General features: G+C 35.6%; 1 protein-coding gene across 1 annotated transcript in view; it reads right to left on the reverse strand.

Annotated features, from left to right (window-relative positions):
* Positions 1-1124: 1124 nt before the first annotated feature.
* Positions 1125-20823, reverse strand: part of LOC124355741 (unconventional myosin-XV-like) — a 94100-nt gene continuing 74401 nt past the window's right edge. The window contains 6 exon segments of the mRNA XM_046806898.1: positions 1125-1288; positions 1447-1594; positions 11899-12080; positions 12987-13073; positions 14280-14286; positions 14288-14395. Coding sequence (XP_046662854.1) covers positions 1125-1288; positions 1447-1594; positions 11899-12080; positions 12987-13073; positions 14280-14286; positions 14288-14395 — 696 coding nt within the window.

Consider the following 20823-nt stretch of genomic DNA (forward strand, 5'->3'; position numbering starts at 1 on the left):
AAGACTATCCCTATGTTAATTAAAATAACACACCTGTAGTATCAACAATTTTTAAAAAAGATTTGAGAAATAATAATGATCTCTTACTAGAAATTTTTATTTAGAACCCCCATTGTATTGAAAATTGAAATTTTACATCGGCATTCTTCGGGTCCCTAGTAGACATGTAAAGGCCCGTTTCACACGAGGCTGATTTGCCAGCTGCTGATATCAGCTACTATCACCAGCGCTATGTATCAGCGTGGAAATGCCATTCACACTTGGCTGGTTATTAGCGCTAGTTAGGGTGAGTGTGGCCATTTGAGACGGTGTCTCCAATAATTAAAACGTTGAAGTAGTTTGTTTCAGCTAAACAAAATGTCATCTCTGGGGATAAAGCGAAATATGCTGAGGCAAGTGTTAAGGATGGGAGTGAAGGAACTATGTGAGCGCGAGTTAAGAAAAAAAAGACGTACTTTGTGGATTAGAAAGTGGATAAATAGGCGTGAAGAACTTGGGACTTCTAACACACACTGTTAAGAGAACTAGCAGAAGAGGATGTCACTGAATATTTTAAGTTTATGCGAATGACAAGTTTAAAATTTGAAGAGCTTTTGGAATTAGTCATGCCGTTCATCACAAAAAGAGATAGACTACTGTCATGAGAATGGCCATTCCTCCAAAGACGAAACTTCAAATAACGCTAAGATATTTAGCAACGGGAGACTCCTTTTCCTCATTGCAGTATTTATTTCGAGTACCTGTCAACACCATATCCTTAATGATACCTGATGTCCTTCAAGCAATATACAATGTACTGGAAGCATTCATTAAAGTAAGTAAGCTATCTTTTTGTTCAGACATCCAATAAAAGACATATTGTATAGTTATGTTTTAAAATTAAAACTAAAATAAATCTAAGATATAATTATGGATTACTACAAACTTATTAATAGTACTTATGTTTGCTTAGTTATAAGTCAAATTCATTAAATTATAATATAATTTGTAGGCTTTACCAAAAAAATACTTCAAATGGCATAGTATTGAATTTAATTATTAGTAAGTATTTAGGCCTAAATACTAAACATAACAATTAATTATCAAAATTAAGAAAACTTGATAAGATATCAGCACTATTTTGATTAGCGTTCAGGACTGTCCTCATCATCATGGATCGAGCTCGAGGCACCACTAACGGAGGGTGAACTCCATGGTATCACTAGAGAACTAGTAGAACTGGGCGGAGATACGGTACTGAGTCTAGTAGTCGAAGCCTCTCGGCAGTTATCAGCCCCTGAATTTTCTCCTGTAATAAGATTACACTGCGAGGAGGCATTTTGCGTAACAGGGCAACAACAAAATGAGCAAATTTGTCATGTTCATCCTCTAAATCGACACTAGTAAGCTCAGCTATTTTTTGGAGTTGAGATACGCTTTTCTCAAATTTTGTAGAATTTTTCTTACTGCACTTAGCAGAACGATGTGGTGGTGCAGGTGGCAGCATTTTCGCCGGCGATCTCTTTCGATTGTTGGTTCCTGGCATGATTGTGGGTTCATCTAGGCTTACAGGTTCCCCTTGTTCTTCCGAGTTCTCCACCAGTTGTGAAAGATCCTAGAACCAAAATAAACCGTTAAGAAAAGTAGCAAACTTGACCGCTTGAATTATTTTATTGTTTTAATTTCAGGTACCAACTACAATTGAAGAATGGAAAACCATTCAAAAAGAATTTGAATTGAAGTGGAATTTTCCCAATTGCTGTGGGGCGTTGATGGAAAACAACGTTCGTATTAAAAGGCCACCTAATTTCTACATCTACTTTTTACAACTACAAACAGTTTTATAGTATCGTACTGTTTGCTATGGTTGATGCCAATTATAACTTCAAGTTCATTGATGTTGGTCGTGATGGCAGATCCAATGATAGCTCCATTTTTCAAAATGTCGGAGTTGAATATAGCGTTAGAACAAAATCTCCTGAATTGGCCGTCCAATGGTTTATGTGTTGGTGATGATGCCTTTCCCCTTCGTCACAATCTGCTAACACCTTTTAGCCACAGAAATTTACAGCTGAATGAAAGGATATTCAATTACAGACTGTCAAGAGCAAGAAGGGTTTCTGAAAACGCTTTTGGAATATTAGCGTCTAGATTTAGGGTTCTTACTACATCGATAGGAATATCAGTGACACATACAGACATTTTGGTAAAAGCTGCATGCGCCCTGCACAATTGGCTTAGAAGTACCGCTGGAAGGACATACTTTCCTCCGTCTGCTGTGGATGTTGAAGATTGCAACATCGGTGAGATAATACCTGGCTCCTGGCGAGAGGAAATTACTCCATTGCTAAGTGCTCAGGTGATATCTTCGGCAAAGAATTACAGTCAAGAAGTTAAACGAGTTCGGAATAGATACGCACAAGCGTTTATGAATGAATGTGCAGTACCTTGGCAAATTCAAAAGTATTCATTGGAAAGCATAGTTTGATTAAGTAACTGGTGGGCCTACTACCGAATTGTATGTTTTATTGTATACTATGTTTAATGTTATTCAAAATAAAATATTTATAAAAATCAATGAGTCAGTCTGTTTCCACAATAATTTGTACTTTTTTAAATGGTTAGGTGGAATATATTTTTAAAACAAATTACCATATAAATAATAAAATGTGAGCACTTACCAAATTTGATGATGAGTCTCTTCCCATCATAACGGTCCTCCAAAAACTATCGGCAACTGAGAACCAACCAAGTTTTGGTTTGTAAATATCTTCAGCACCAGCACCACTTTTTAATGATTTTTTACTTTATTCAACTCCACTCTGTACGAGTCTTTTAAAGACTTAATTTTAATTTTAAGCTGGTCTTTATTGATATGACCAAAACCTTCGGATTCAAGGTGGGAACCTAACTTCTTCAACGCTACGTCCCTGGCGTCTCTTTTATTGTAATTTTCATCTGATGGGTCCCACAAACAAGAGTAGGTTTTTTAAAAAATATTCAAAAACCTAATAACAGAATCAATATTCCACTTAAGCTCGGACATTTTGCGAGTCAATACGTACAACTGCAAGTAAAGTAAAGAAGTAGCAGTTACTTTACCGAAATATACCACGCCAGCTGAGAGCAACAATCAAGTTTTTTTCGTTCAGACGACGCTGGTTATGAGCTGATTTACCAGCGCTTGTGATCACGTGACCTAATCCCCCCTCATTCGCGTTGATAATATTAAACATGTTTAAAGCTGCCAGCGCGCGAATAAATACCAGCGTGCTGGTTGACTTTGACGCTGGTGGAGCATTCACATGGCGCTTATTTATTAGCGCTGTCAAATCAGCAGCGAATATCAGCCTCGTGTGAACGAGCCTTAAGCCTATTCCTTAAAATAAATTATTCCAGCCCACATCTAACTGGTCTTAAAAGCTCCAGTTTTGGCTTAATCAGCTGATAATAAATGTGTTTTTTCAAACAAATATTCTTTGTAAACACTACAATATGACAACACAAGCACAAGTTTAAATTAAATTAATTTTCAATTTCCTTTACGTAACTTCAAACTTCAAAGTAAAACATTTCTTATTTAACCTTGCCTATAATCACTGATACATATTACACTTTATATATACTATATACTTTGATATATATTTTTTAAATAAAAATAGGAAGTTTTAGTAAAATAAACTTATAACTTTAAATGTTAATTATGCAGTGCTTAAAAGTTAGTGTAATGCAGGTATCAAAGACCTGCATTATAAGATTTATATATATATCTAGAGGGTCGGGACCGTGGACCTAGTGTAGTACGCGCCCCTTAAGAAGTAGGCAGGGAATTGCCACGACAGTTTTATGACGTGAACCTACAGTCTATTTACAATTTCAAACTATTTTGCAGCAACAATTTGATCTAATACTGTAAATTTTTATGTGAGTTAGAAACCCTTGGCTTGATCCAAGTGGTAGAAAACACTTCAGTGTAAACTATGTTGTATGCTATGTTTTTTAATGATAAAAGCTACAATTTGACCTGGCATATGACTTTTAAAGCTCCTTTGTTTCAATCGGTGATATTACAGCACTTAATTATGGCATAGTAGAAGATAGGATTGGCAAGACACAGTAAGACGAAAATAATACTTTCAATCGAAAAGACTTACATTATTTCGTATCCGTGGGTTTCAAGTTTCTTCTTCAATAGAAAATACGGCGACATTACGCTTCAAAGAGTTCGGGATTCAAACTTGCGTAAATTGGAAGATCAAAAGTAAGTTTGCGGGCCAAACATTCAAAGTTTGACTTGTACTAACTTTTACTACTTTAGATCTGCTAACTCTCCTTGGTTGACTTTCAATTTTCCTTAACAAAGTCAAATCTGTAGAAATACATCATGTGGAATTCTGTACACGATTGTCCCTTTACTTTTTGTATGAAACCGCAATATGTATCGCTAGTTTTTCCAATATATATGGATGAATAAATAAGATAGATATCCTAAAACATGTAAACGGGCATCATATGTTACATATTTAATAAAATGGTGTATCAGTATTAATAAAAACCATTATTACAATTTTTGCTTTCAGATTGGTTTTTAGTCTTTTATTTAATATAACGCAGTATAAATATTAACAGAAAAACGAAATCACGGATTTGAACTATTCGCAGAAAATAAAAATCTGACAAATTTTCGGAATATTAATGATATATTGAGGTAAACTCAGTGGTTAATTTCAGTGGGAACGCAAGGGAACGGCGTTCCCTTACCTCCCAAGAGTGCCGGAACGCAAGGGAACGCTTTTAAAACTACGAGTACAAGTTTTAGTTAAAAAAAATTGTAGGTAGGATCAATATTATGCTATGCTTTGTTTGCGAGTGACTCGTAAAGCAGATAGTAAGCGCCCGTACAAGCAGTTGTGAGCTGTGCTGTGATGAGTCTTGCACGGAAATCAGGCAGGAGGAAGGTGACGGGCGAGTCATCCTAGTTCGCGCAATGCGCGGCTGCGCCTCTCAATAACAAAGCAATACCCACCCCACCCCCTTCCTTTTCCCCCTCCATTCCTTCACCGCGCCACCGCCCCAGTGATCACAAGTGTGTTGACTAGTTGACTTGACCTTGGTGTGTTTCGCGTTTAAGTTACAAGTTGCATCGCATCCCATCACGCTTAAGTTCGTTTTTGAGGTGCAGGTCGTTGATTGTGTTTCGTGTTTATGCTTATTAGTGCTGGTGCAGCTAAATAGTTTCCCAATTGACTATGACTACCAGAAAAATTGTTGATTTCTTTAAACCTAACTCTAAGAAACAAAAAGAATATGCGAATAATGAGAACTGCAGTTCGGAAGCATTGACTACAACTTCAATTGTTGATCAAGATAAAAAAGAAGACGCAATCGGGATCAATGAGGATAATTGCGATCACCATTCCCCTTCGACTTCCTCGTCGGTCAAAATAGTATCCAGGTTGGTGGGTTTGGGATCTGATGCAGACGAAGCTAAGGTTAGTAATGAAAATAATGATTTTGTTAATAGGGATGAACAGCCAGTTTGTTGGTCTGAAGAACAAATTGTTGAATTTAAAGCCTAAAAATCCATGGTTAATTGTGAACAGAGAACTAGGTTTGCAACGTTTTGCCGTAGTGTGAGTACTCTAGGTGCAGAGAAAACGAAGGGCCTAAAGATTAGCGAAGAGTGGGTTTTAGGAACTGTTACCGCTTATGGAAACAATAAAAAAGACCAGCAATCCTCTCTTAGGAAAAAGATATTTTTACACCGTGGGTCTCGAGCTCATTCTTTAGCTGAAAAAATACTCATTGAAGCTAAGAAAGATACAATGAAAAAAGCTGTTGCTTCTATGCATAAAGAGCAGCAGATTGTAACTGAGCGCATTTTCCGCACGGCTTATAAGCAAGCTAAACTAAATAGGCCATTTTTTTGAGTTTGAAACTGAAATTGATCTTCAAATAATGAATGGCTTAGATATGGGGCGAATCCTACATTCAAATGTTGCTTGCTCCAATATAGTTCATCATATTTCTGATGAAATGAAATCAGACTTGATAAATGGCCTAATCAAGTCAGACTCTAAATTTTCCCTGCTTTTGGATGAAGCCACTTCAGTTTCAAACAAAAATGCTTTGGTGGTTTATATCAGAACTGTTCTAAAGGGAATGCAAAACCCTATGACAGTGTTCTTAACACTTTTTGAGCTAAATAGCACAACATCAGCTGGTATATTACAAGAACTTTTAAATCAGTTACAAGCATTAGGTCTAAGCTTTGAATTCATGAAAGACCATATGATTGCTCTAACTTGTGATGGTGCTTCAGTGCTACTAGGCAAGAAATCTTGGCCTTGCTATACAGCTTACTGAAACGTTCCCCAACTTGTTCATTTGGCATTGTTTGAACCATCGTTTAGAGCTTGCCGTGCACGATTCCATAGAAGAAGTAGCTGGAATCAATCATTTTAAGATATTCATGGATAAAATTAGAAACATGTTTAGTTGTTCACCGAAAAACAGCAGGGTGTTGGCAGAAGTTGCTAAAGGACTAGAGGAGCAAATGTTGAAAAATCGGCCGTGTTTTAGATACTCGTTGGGTAGCCTCCAGCTTAATGGCGGGGTGAAAGCAGTTTGGACAGATTTTAAAGCTTTGTACAATCATTTCATTGAAGCATCTGAAGACAAAACAAAGGGACTCGAAGCAACGTTTCAACTTACAAAGGGCTTTGTAGTACATTATCTTCTACAACTTTTGTACACAACCTGGCATTGATGTTCGATGCTCTAGAAGAGTTATCGGATTTGTCCTTACAGCTTCAAAAATCAAGCCTCAACCTTATTCAAGCCCACAGTGATGTAACACTGTTAATCAAAGTGTTTGAAAACCGAGTTGAAAACATGGGTAGACGTTCAGTGGAAGCTAAAATTGCTATTGACGATTTGATGTTTCAAGATGTTAAACTTTGTGTAAGATCCAAGATACCCCAGTATTCCAGAAAAAACAGTTCTATCGGAGCCTCGATAACAACTTGACTTTCAAGGTTGCTATCATCATCTTCAAATGCGGCTGAACACTACACCAAAATCATGAATGACATCAAAGTGATCCACCCCATGTATTGGCCAAAAGACTTATCCATCACCTACGGAGAATGTGAGATCCAGCGAATCTGCGATAGATTTAAGATTAGCAGCTCTCAGGATATAATTAGAGACTTCAGACACTTCAAGCAGGGGACTGAAGCCTATGTTAAGTGGAGAGAAACCTACTATTCTAGAGCAACCGCCGTCGTTTAAGAAACTGATTTCCATCATAAATAGTATTGCAGTGTCTAGTGCTGAATGTGAACGTGGGTTTTCTGCAATGAATCTAATTATGTCTCCTCTTAGATCTTCACTCTACATTAGCACTGTTTGCGATTTATTGCGGATCAGGCTCCTAGGACCTCCTGTGGCTAGATACAATCCCGAGCGACACGTCAAAACCTGGCTGGCGAAGGGACACCATTCTGCACTTGACACCAAGTCAAAACAACGAGGGCAGAAAACTTACCATGAAGACAGCATTGCACTGTGGGAACTTTTTTCCTAAATCTGTTTTTTAAATATCTTTTAGAATTTCGGAACATTAAGTTTTCATTCAAATAACTAGCCTATGCCTAACTTATAGTTGTGTTCTGAACCCAAGTTTCTGAGTTCTTTTTTGTACTTACAGTTAGTTTTGTGTATTGTTGTTTTGTTTCTTTTGTAGTTTTCACTTTAAAATATTAACAAACAACTAAAACTAAGTTTACCAACAGTCTTGGCATTGCCTTACAATATTATACTACAAATCCGTACATATTTGTTATAATAACTAATAAGCAAATAAAATAATCAACCTTAACTTTTTAAAACTACACTAAATTTTAAAAAATGAAACCGTGTTACTCCACTCTGTGTGTCATTTTTATTTTGTGTGTAATTAAACGCTTCCTTTTCCTTTCCAAGAAGTTGGTTTATTTTGAATGTATTAATATTGTTTTTGTACCCATAAGGTATGCAATTTTTTTGTAAAAATATGCAAACTTGTAAAAAAGCTGTTATATTAAACAAACATCCATTTACATATTAATATGTATTATTATTATTATACTGTAATGTGTATAAATAAAACTGTGAATAAGGCTCAATTTGTTTTTATTTTACCATTCATTAAAAAATTAATATTGGCGAGCTTCATTGATTCAAACAAAATGGTCAATGAAATCAAACCAAATATTTCTGGGAAATTTAAAGTAGGCAACAAGGTGTTAATGGAGTAGAGTAGAGTAGAGAGTAAACTCAATAATTTAAATTCATGTTTTTATTTTCTTACATCCTAATCAAGCACCTTAAAGAAAATAAACAGCATTAAAATATCACTTGGTATTTTATAAAAATGAATGTATTCTTTGTTTAAAGGTTATTTTTGACGATGGAAGGATTGTGAAGGAAACAGGATTTTTCCGGACATTTGCCATCGTTCAGTGAAACAAGAAAACAGTAACACTACGTTTCGAGATCTGCAATCCGATCTCTTCTTCAGGTAAAGAACTAACCTAATACATAATTACAAACTAAGTTAAAATAAACAAATCTTACTAAAGCGTTGTGGCACGCCTAAGTCAGGAATCACAACCTACATGTTGTTGTCAACTTCACTAACACTAAAGACATGCACTTAATACAAAACTATACAAAACACTAATCATTAAAAGTAAACTACGGAATACAGGTCACAATGCGTCTTCACTCGTCTACTGACCACCTGCGACTGACCAGAGGGACTAGCCAATGGCAATCGTGACGGCTGGCTAAAACAAGATGGCGGAAATACAAGGGAAGGGGAACAGGAATGGGCCCTTTCGTTATTAATGGTTCATGCGAGATGAACTTCTTAAAACCATATTGTGACTCCGCATTGGTTTATTACAAATATCCGATCCGTTTGATACTTTTTGTTTTCTCTTTAGTTCATTTTTTAGAATTGGCAACCAAAGCGGCCTAATCTCGACTGATGGTTGACTGATTGGTTGGTCTGCCAATTTAATGTATGTTGCCTCAATTAATTTCCTTTTGAAGAAATGTGGTTCCCGATGTATTATGTGGGCTTCATCCCAATTCATATGATGGTCTTCGGACCAACAATGGTGTGCAATTTTTGACTTTTCTGTGAAACCCTTTCTCGTGTTTTCTTTGTGTTCTTTTATCCTTACGTTTAGTGGTCTTTTTGTCTCGCCTATGTATTCCCTATTGCAGCTGCATTTTATACTGTAAACACAGTTTTTGGAATCCTGTGTGCCATTTTTTGGTTTTGTTTTTACGAGACTTTGTCTAAGAGTGTTGTGTGTTTTAAACGCGGTTCTAATGTTGTACTTTCTACCTACTCTTCTAATTTTCTCCGATAATCCCGGCACATAAGGGATTGACATAAACGCAAATTTATCACAAATCTGTTTTTCTGACTCAGGAATGATTCTTCTGGTTCGTTTGCACTTATTAATTACTAATTGAGGGTATCCATTGCCTTCTGAGATCCGATTTGTAAATTGAATCGGATCTCAGAAGCAATGGATACCCTCAATTAGTAATTAATAAGTGCAAACGAACCAGAAGAATCATTCCTGAGTCAGAAAAAAAACAGATTTGTGATAAATTTGCGTTTATGTCAATCCCTTATGTGCCGGGATTATCGGAGAAAATTAGAAGAGTAGGTAGAAAGTACAACATTAGAACCGCGTTTAAAACACACACAACACTCTTAGACAAAGTCTCGTAAAAAACAAAACCAAAAAATGGCACACAGGATTCCAAAAACTGTGTTTACAGTATAAAATGCAGCTGCAATAGGGAATACATAGGCGAGACAAAAAGACCACTAAACGTAAGGATAAAAGAACACAAAGAAAACACGAGAAAGGGTTTCACAGAAAAGTCAAAAATTGCACACCATTGTTGGTCCGAAGACCATCATATGAATTGGGATGAAGCCCAACATAATACATCGGGAACCACATTTCTTCAAAAGGAAATTAATTGAGGCAACATACATTAAATTGGCAGACCAACCAATCAGTCAACCATCAGTCGAGATTAGGCCGCTTTGGTTGCCAATTCTAAAAAAATGAACTAAAGAGAAAACAAAAAGTATCAAACGGATCGGATATTTGTAATAAACCAATGCGGAGTCACAATATGGTTTTAAGAAGTTCATCTCGCATGAAACCATTAATAACGAAAGGGCCCATTCCTGTTCCCCTTCCCTTGTATTTCCGCCATCTTGTTTTAGCCAGCCGTCACGATTGCCATTGGCTAGTCCCTCTGGTCAGTCGCAGGTGGTCAGTAGACGAGTGAAGACGCATTGTGACCTGTATTCCGTAGTTTACTTTTAATGATTAGTGTTTTGTATAGTTTTGTATTAAGTGCATGTCTTTAGTGTTAGTGAAGTTGACAACAACATGTAGGTTGTGATTCCTGACTTAGGCGTGCCACAACGCTTTAGTAAGATTTGTTTATTTTAACTTAGTTTGTAATTATGTATTAGGTTAGTTCTTTACCTGAAGAAGAGATCGGATTGCAGATCTCGAAACGTAGTGTTACTGTTTTCTTGTTTCACTAGAACGATGGCAAATGTCCGGAAAAATCCTGTTTCCTTCATGAATGTATTATTATGTCTGGGTGGCCTAAAAACAAAGGTTTACAGTTACAATTTTCAAAAGTTTTTCCTGGGTGAGGGCCCCCCTCCTTCCTGGGGTGTATTCCATACCCACCGGTCTGAGCTTCCCGCTTTAAGAGTTCCCACACCTAAAATTTTAGAAATTAAGCACTGGGTAAACTCATATAAAAACCTCAATTTATTATACAGTATGATGGAAGCTAATGGCAGCTCCATAAGACCTAGATGAAATCATGGGGGGATATGATCCACCCCAATGTCCAATAACCTCAAATTAGTTGATTTACAGTAATTTTGAGTAACCGTTTATGCTAAATAATTTTAACTTTTCACGCAAGATAACGTGTATGCTAAAAGAGCGATCTAAACCAAGAGTTTCTGTCCCATTATAATAATACATTTGCTTAATGTCAATAATAAAGTATTATTATTTTTGATATAACGTGATTTTTACTAAAAATAGTTATAAAACTAGTTCTACAAATCAGTCATAATGTTATTATTATTATTGAACAAAATCATACAATAATTTATTTATTCTGTATTAATTTTTTGCATTTAGTTTCTGATAATATATAGGTATTATAATTTATTACCATTAAATCCTTGAGGATGCCTATCTATTATTTTAAGTGTCCCCCCCCCCACCCCCCCCCCCCCCCACCCCCCCCCCCCCCCACCCCCCCCCCCCCCCACCCCCCCCCCCCCCCACCCCCCCCCCCCCCCACCCCCCCCACCCACAATGTTATTCTGGTTATTTTTGAGTAATTGAATATGAGAAGTTAACATTAAAATATTTCAGACAATTTTGAGCTTGTTGGCTCTAATATGTTCAGTTATGTACCATACTGTAATGAATTTAGACTTATCATGCACATCTAAAGCTAATGACAGATACTAACTAAGCTCAGGTACTGATAGTATGTGGGGTGTTCCAGAATCTATACAAACATTGATAAACAGGTATTTTTAAACACAGCTCTAAATGTATGAGATCTTAAAAGTTAGGTATCCATACAGCCAAAACCCTCTATTGTATTAGACCCCTCGAAAATAATATGCTCAATAAATGTCACTAATTCAAAGACTGTTGACAGTACCTAGTAAGATATTTTCTACCAAACCAAGAGGTTAACAAATGAAAGGTCAATAATGAATAGACCTTCAGAAAGTCTCTCAAGTTTGTATTACATCTTTTTCTAGAATTACAATATGAGTAAACTGACCGTCTGGGCTTGCTGCTGAAGCAACTGCTGAAGTGCCTGGTTCTGTGCTAACAACTGCTGCTGAATCTGGAAGTTCTGAGCCATAGCAGACTGCAGGAAGGCCCTGTGGAGGTTGGCCTGATAGGCCAGAACATTTGGGTCACCTTGAGGTTGCTGCGTTTGGTTGTTTGGCAGGCTCAGACCTGCACAAGTATCAAATGTATTTATATAAATGTATATCACTTAAAGAAAGTACTGGACATTTGCATCAGATATACTATACTTTCTGGGTTCTTATATAAATTTGTAGTGTGTCCTTCACACTAAAAATATTATTACATATTGTTTGAATTGCTTGAACTATAGTTATAAATTTCTCACAAAATTACAATTCAAAAACTTAAGAGTATTTCATACACCAAGCAGCCAGTAGTGTCAGACTATAACAGGCAATGTTTGATTTGGATCACAAACACATTGATATGCCCAAAACATGTGAGTTAATGTGTTGTGTTGGCTGCTAAGTGTTGTAGGATTGTGAAACACAGTCAGTTATTCAAAAAATAAACAGTTTTTGCTGTAAAATACACCATTCAATAATCAAACTTGGAATTATTAGCATTTCAAATAAGAAATGCAGCTTGTTCCACTACTTTGTCTGAAAAAAAATCATACATGACACTCATTTATAATGTGATATATCACACTTCATTCCACAATCACAAGATTGCTTTTCAATCCATCCTTATTTTGATTTCCAATGATTAAATAGCAGTAGTCTTCTCAAGATTAGTTTCCACCACCTAGAACAGCTCAACCCCATTTATCAAGAACTGAAAAGATATTTTTGCCTATTAAATGATGAAAAGGAACACTATTTGGTTAAAAAATTTGAATGATTCCCTTTCAAACATTGTTTAAAAAATGCCCGTCTCAGATAAAAAAAATAAAAAAAGTAATAACAACTCAATAACACCTGAGTACTGTAACATATTTTCAAAACCAGACAATGACAATGAGATTCAAAACTTTTGGAAGAAAACAGCACAACAGACTTAAATTGCCTGAAACAACCCTCCACTTTTAATACAGCATAGCCATGGAGATACCTTGCATGTTGTAGATGGGCACAGGCATGAAGCCAGGGGGCAGGGAGGAAGGGTCCATGGAATATCCTAGACTGGCTGCTCCTGTTCCTAAGAACACAAGATATCCAGAGGTCATTTACTCCAATAGAACTGACCGTGTATAAAATGCTGATTCCATACTAGTTTTACTATGTACACCAACCCTTTGTACCACACCACTATAATGTATTTTTTAAAACAAGAAAAGGAGTATACAAAAAATTAGGAAATAAATCTTGATGTCAACGGACAACTCAAGTATCATTTGGTAATTAGTTATTAGGAAACAATATGTTACAGAACATGATCAATTGCTGTACAGTGCCATACAAACTGAATAAAAAATGCTTTATTTACAAGCTGCATCCAATGAAAAACAAGACAATATCATTTTGAATGACAATCTTAAAATTACTGAATATGATGTTCCAGATACCTTGTTTTATTTTCGGATCATTAAAATTCTAACCTGCTTTAATTATAAAGCAGCAAAAGATCTTAATATTTACAACACTTTTTAAAGTTTTCACTTCAAAACTATTTTTGAAGTTTATAGGGAATATGTTTTTTCCCTTCTTTACTGTACGTCTTTTGATCCCAAACACTCCTACAGTTTTGACAGCACCATTACCAACTACTGTTTTAGAGGCAGTAGGAAGCTGAATATCTCCTAGCATAGCTTCCAAAGATAATGCAAAGAGGGAGATGGGTAAGGGTGAGATCAAATGGATAAGATATTTTTTTAGTTGAGGAGGAAAGCCTTTAGATTAAACCTCTGTTGATGAAGTTGAGTATAGTATTGATTGAAATATGCACTTTCCTGGATTAGTCTAATCAAAGCGGCTATGCCCAAAACCAAAATCTAGACCTCAAAGCCCTAAAGTCTATACAGCCATTAGCATGTCTCCTCCCTCCTGAAGTGTTTCTTCACCCACCAGTCTTAGGTTTTACTGACAACCTCCTCCATCTGGATCCTAACACAACATACCATCTCTCCTAGACATCCATTAGGTTTCCCAAACGTTTACAACCACCATCATTTTTGGTATCCTCAAATATTTCAACTGAAAATTAAGTCTTAAAGGCAGATATCCAAACTTTCAACCTCCGAAGACTAATGATGATGAAGTTTCAATCTCCTGGATGTAACTGCACAACATCCACATTTTTCATGGCCCTGTAAGTGTCATATAAATCTCTAATACAGAACTAAGATTGCTCACAGCTTCATGATCTTTATCATAATTCACAATCATGATTCTTAAACTCACTCACCAGGTGTGTTGAAGATAGGGCATTGTAGGCATCAGGAGAGGGGGTGACATCAGACCAGGCATCACAGGGGGAGGGCTTATCGGCATGTTGAACATAGGAGGTTGATTGTGTGAGCCCTAAAAAGGTATTATATTTAAAATGTGACTACAACAAATACATATAAATACATATTTTTTAACCTATAAAAATAAATTTGATATGAATATAAACATAATTTTAGTAGCTTTAACAAGATAGTATTAAGCATCCTTACATGCTTACAACTTCTTGAATATTTATAATATAGAATAATTATTTATAATAAAGAAAATAAATGGTAGTGAAACTCATAATAAAAGCAAACAATTAGAACCTGCAAAAATTATCCCATTTTGAGAATGAGACAGTAGCAAAATCAGAAAATGAATACAGAATATTTTTAGCAGTCTTCTATTATTAATATTACAACTCAAAGAAGAAGTACTGGTCTGATTATAGTACAAAACCCTATTTTTTGATAATAAATTATTTGATGCTGTGACTAAGGCAAATGAAAGTTCCCTCTAAAATGTAACATTTTTTCTAGCTAGTGAATCCTACTGTGAATATGCTACGGTCCCCACGTTGCTGTGCCTATTCTGCTACGATCCACTTTGGTCGCCCTTCTGCTACGGTCCAGTCCCCAGTTGGCTGTACGATTTTGCTACGTTCCAGGCCCCCGTTTGTTGTCCCCAATTTTCTCACAATCGGTATTCAAAGTGTGCTGCCCTCATTGGTTATGCGACTTGCTTCGTGTTGGCTAACTCATATTATTCCAAGTTGATATTTAAATAACGATCAAACTTCAATGTCTGTGGCAGTAGCGTAGCCAGAAATTTCGTTCGGGGGGGGGGGGTCCGAAACCAGGGGATCCGGGGGACGTTTTGTGTGTTATATGCCAATGAATTCATTGGTATAAAGGTAAAACCAAAAATATGAAACTTTAGTAACTACGCCTTATAGAAAGTGGAAAGATGTAATAGACAAATTAAACTCTCACAGCAACTCTAGTACCACAAATTCTCTTGTATAGCTACAGAAACTTTACGAAGTTAGATTCTGGTCGAGTAGAACGTACCAAAGTGATGTTGGATTCACTGGACAAGAAAGAAAAAAAACAAAACAAAGCTTCACTCAAGCGAATAATTCACTCAACTATATTCTGTGGAGAAAATGAAATGCCCCTTCGGGGACATTGGGCCACTGACGGCCGAAAACACTTTAGAAAAGGAGGGCAATTTTCGAGCGTTGCTCGGGTACTGATCAAACTAACGGTCGGAAAATGCACAGGAAAAACTCTACTGATTAGAAGTTCGGTTACTTTAGATTTCACTGATTGAGGTATTTATGAATGAGTTATAATGGACAATTTTTTGTATTATTACACTGTAAACAAGTATATAATTATCGGAAAAAAAAATCACTTTCGGCCGGAAATAAAATACACCTGAAAAACTCTAATGATTAGAACTTTACCTACTTCGGACTTCGGTTATTGAGGTAAACGTGGTATTTTTGATGTGTTAGGATTTTTTGTTATCATTAAACTGTACTCGACCACCTATATAATTATCGAGAAAAAATCACTTTCCGGTCGTCGGTAAATACAGAAGAAAAGCTCTTTACTGATTCGTTTTGACGATTTTGGATTTCACTGGTTGAGTGGTTGAGGTAAAAGTAGTACTTATAATTATGTTAGGACATTGATTTTAGAGATTAATTCAACGCCGACTAATAAATATATAACTATCGAGAAAAAAAGCAAAAATAATCTCTTCTGATCGGAATATACTAGGGAAAATGAAATGATACCTCAGTCAGTGAAATCCAAAGTAGTCGGAACTTCTTATCAGTAGAGTTTTTTCTGGTGTATTATCCGACGGAAGTGATATTTTCAACTTTTCTTCTATACTTATATAGGTATTAGTCGGCGTTCAATTGATAACCTAAAATCAATGTTCTAACATAATTTATTCTAAGTACCACTTTTATCTCAACGGCTCAACCAGTGAAATCCAAAATCGTCAAAATCTGAATCACTAGAGTTTTTCCTCTGTGTTTTTCCGACCGGAAGGAATAATATAATAATAATAATACTTTTTATTGTGTCAACAATAATTACAAAAATTGCATACAATCGTCAAATTAAATTATTTAGAAATATGCATATCTATTTTAAATTGCCCCATTCATACCCGTTCATACACAGTCCACACTCATTCCTAAGACTCATATATACTTTTACTGAGACTCATACACCCATAAGTTTTAAAATCTTCTAAATTTTACCACCAGAAATAGAGGATGATCCAATTACTTTAAATTTCATCCCAGCGGCTCATCATAAACTCTTCCACTGAGTAAAACACCTTCGACACCAAAAAGTGTCTCAATCGAGCTTTAAATTTTGTTGGTTCATTCAAATTTTTTACTTTATCAGGGAGCTTGTTGATCAGCTTAACACCAACCTCGGATTGCAAACGTTTGAATGCGGCTGTTCTGTGCGGATGTAAACCGATGGTTGTCCCTGCCTCTTGTCCCGTATTGATGGACGTCCCTGCCCCGGACCAACTCGCACTTAAATCGGCAGTACAGGGCGACATCGAGGATGTAGAGACAGGGCAAAGTTAGCAATCCAAGTTCCCTAAAGGCAACTCTGCATGAATTTCGGGATTTAAATTTTGAAGTGATGCGTACAGCTTTCTTTTGACTTCTAAATACTGACTCAAATTTGTATTTAGAAACAGGGTTGTATCTAACGAAGTGTACAAGGCCGAAGTAGGCCAATTTTAGTACATCCCGGGAGCACAATTTTGAAAGGTTCCGTAGAGCATAAATGCCTGAAGAAACCTTTAAGCAGGTACTTTCAATGTGATCGTCCCAAGTCAGACTTCGATTAAGGTACATTCCGAGGAACTTGGTGGAATCAGTTTCCTCTATGAGGAGATCGTCCGCCATCTCAGCAGCGCGATCCTCAATCTCTCTTTGCCGCAAACAGAAATTTAGTGCATTTGATTTGGAGTTATTGGTCCTCAGATTTAATTTAGAAAAAAACTGAATACATGAATTCAGTTCTAAAAAGGAAATGATTTCTAATTCATGTGTTGTTGGAGCTTTAATGCAGAGCGTTGTATCGTCAGCATACTGGACCATTTTCTCTCTCAGGAGCGATGAGTTCAGCCTGCTGACGTACACAACGAACAAAACTGGTCCAAGTATAGATCCCTGTGGGACTCCATAGGAAAAAAGTCGCTAATTTAATGTGATTTAATTGTTTTTTTTTCTCGATAATTATATATGTATTAGTGGGTGGTGAATTAATACCTAAAATCACCGTCCTAACATAATCCTAAGTACCACTTTTACCTCAACCACTCAACCAATGAGGTCCAAAATCGTCAAAACTTGAATCTGTAGAGAGCTTTTCTTTGGTATTTACCGACCGGAAGTGGTTTTTTGTCTCGATAATTATATAGGTACAGTGTACAGTTAATGATAACAAAAAATCGTCGTCCTAACTCAATCGAAAAACACCACGTTTTACCTCAATCACTGAAGTCCAAATTAGTTAAAGTTCTAATCAGTAGAGTTTTTCAAGTGTATTTTCCGACCGAAAGTGATTTTTTTCGATAATTATATACACGTTTACAGTTTAATGACACCTAAAATCAACGTCGAACTTAATTCCAAGCAGTCATTTTACGTCCCCAAGATGAATTTGAACGAAGTGGTCGCTAATTTAAACTGTTCGCTGTGTTACGGTTCAGGTTACTTTGCAACGTCACGTGACCGCGCCCTATAGACATACCGTGATTACACTACACCATCCGAAAGGGCCGAGCCCAAAAGTCTCGTTTGATTCTTTATGATTTAAACGAAAGGACAATTATATTTTTAACAACGGTCACTTCAATCAATTAAATTAATCAATTTAATATTTGTAGACAAGAGTAATAATAACTGTCCTTTTTTTCTCCTGCTCCATGCTTTATTTTTTAATATCACTTAAAATTTCGGGGGGGTCCGGACCCCCTGGACCCCCCCCCTTCGCTACGCCACTGGTCTGTGGTGTTGTTGAAAGTGTAGTTTGTATTAATGAAAGTAGGCTACACATTATATATCACTAGCACTGGGTCTATATTATCTCAGGTTTTTTAAGTAGGTTGAATAATGGTTCAAACTTAATACTACTCTTCTGAAAGTTCTGATCAATATGATTGTTTATATCATAATAAAGTTCACAAAATATTCACTGTTCTTACCAATCACTTTGTATCAAATAAGTTTTGAAAGTAATATTCTTTAATTTAAAGCTTATTATCTTACTTATCACATTTCTTTGTAGATGGGATACTCAATGAAAGACAAAGCAAATGACTTTGACGTCAATTTATTTTATATTATACTGTCTAATTCTACTCACTTTGCTTTGATTTTTGTTCACTAAACACAACATCCCATCCCTTATTACAACTTCAAATGCACTATTGTACAGTTTCAAATTTCATCTATACGAGTAGACGTCCTTACTGCTTCAAGTCCAGACAGAGAAGAAGGATTCCCCGTATAAAAACTACGCATACCGGTTCACACAATGTTCATCCCCTCTCCCGTTCAAATCAGCGTCTTCACGATTTAAATATAATTTGATTCTTTTCTTATAATTGTCAAAATTTATCATGTTCACTATAATTGATCAATTTAAGTCTTTCTATTTTCTTTTATTATTTTTCTAAAGCTTTTTTATTTAAATTTTTAGCAACATGTGCTTTCTGACGTCATCAATACGCAAGTCATTTTATCCCACAATTGGCTTTTTCTGCGTAATTTTATTTAGTACTTTTGTAAAACACGAATTTTGTTTATGTATAACTCATTTTTATTAATTAAATTTGTTCCCATATAAAGTTTAATATATTTCTCCGTTATTAATTAAATCAATCTCAATTCCGACAACATGTGATTCACTGACGTCACAGTCTGCCGATTCACTGACGTCACAGTCTGCCAATTCCCCGCGAATATTCAAATGTCGTAATTTGACCTGTCACAAATATATCAACCTCTCTTTAAGAGCTAGCAGTATTGAGGTTGTTGAAATCCAATGGAATGGGTGATAACAATGAGACAAGAAAGAGAATGTAAGAAAACTTTTACTAGGCAGGGAAATAATGTAAAATAATAATTTAAAATAGGTCAGACCTAGATGTGTAATTATAGGTTGTGCTCTCTACCAATGTCTTTCATGAAATGTGTAATTGTAATTAATAAAAAGAGTATAAGCTTATCATGTTCTTTAATTACATAATCAATAAATGTATATTTGCTTAATCTAAATTTTAAAGTTTAAATAATAACTTTACAACAAATGCTAAGTGTACAGTATCTTTAATCCTTTCCCATATTCAAAACTAAAACTAAATGTTCATGGTCAATGTCCAACACTCAAAATGAGTTAAAAAAAAATTCTTAGTTCCATATGTAACATTGGGTTTTTAATCAAGGTCATTTCATTTAGCAAGAACATTTTTTTAATAATGAAGAATAATATTTTATTATTAGAATATTTCTCTCATAGTGCAACTCGAAATGGATAGTTTTAACAGCATAATGGCTTCTTTCAAATCTTTCATAGATTATATTAACTCAAAAAAACACCACTAACAAGTAGCTCATCATGCAGCTCTTTTACTTTGTTATTAAATCCTTTGACCTGTGTTACGTCTATTTAGAAAAAATCTGTGAATTAAATATTAATTTCTAGTTTTCTGTTTTGTTGCCAGATGGTATGGGCATGTCATTTTGCTTCTATTAATTATATTGTAACCAACAGATAATGGTTTTAATTTTGAGGTGAAAAATACCATCTTAGTTATTACCAAGTTTATTTTTAAACAAGTCAGTCACTCTATATAGTTGACATATTTTTTGAGCTTCACTGATAGGTTGAACTTTTTTTATTTGTCAGGTCTATGAGTTTTATATGGTACATATTGTGGATAACGATGAATGAAAAAGAGGTAACACGTAACACTAAGAATGATGATGATTTGCTGGTAATTTGGCAAAACTGGAAATTATACACTGGGCAGGAGTTGAGCTGATTGTAGTGTAACAAAACGGATGTTGGCTTGCTCACTACCGTATAAACATGTTATTATTTTTATTAAGAAAAAAAGAGATGCTGATTCTCTGTTAAGCTTTATTCTGCCTATCCTCCTGGGCCACTAGCCTGTGAGATCTTATCAAACGGAATAAAGAGGAGAGTTGATATAATACAAGGTCGATGGTACTGATAAAAGTACTATGTCACAGACAGGATTTGAACCTGCTCTATCTCTAACTCAGATTTAAAGTCCAGTGTCTTAAGACTGCTTGGACATCGGCTCTCCCAAAAAAACCAATAAAACTACATTTTCTGGCATACAACAAAGTATGTAAATATATATATATATATATATATATATATATATATATATATATATATATATAAAATCGGTTTTCACAGCGTATGTGGTCGCCTTCC

This window comes from Homalodisca vitripennis, chromosome 2 (genome assembly GCF_021130785.1).
Source record: "Homalodisca vitripennis isolate AUS2020 chromosome 2, UT_GWSS_2.1, whole genome shotgun sequence".
Taxonomy (NCBI): domain Eukaryota; kingdom Metazoa; phylum Arthropoda; class Insecta; order Hemiptera; family Cicadellidae; genus Homalodisca; species Homalodisca vitripennis.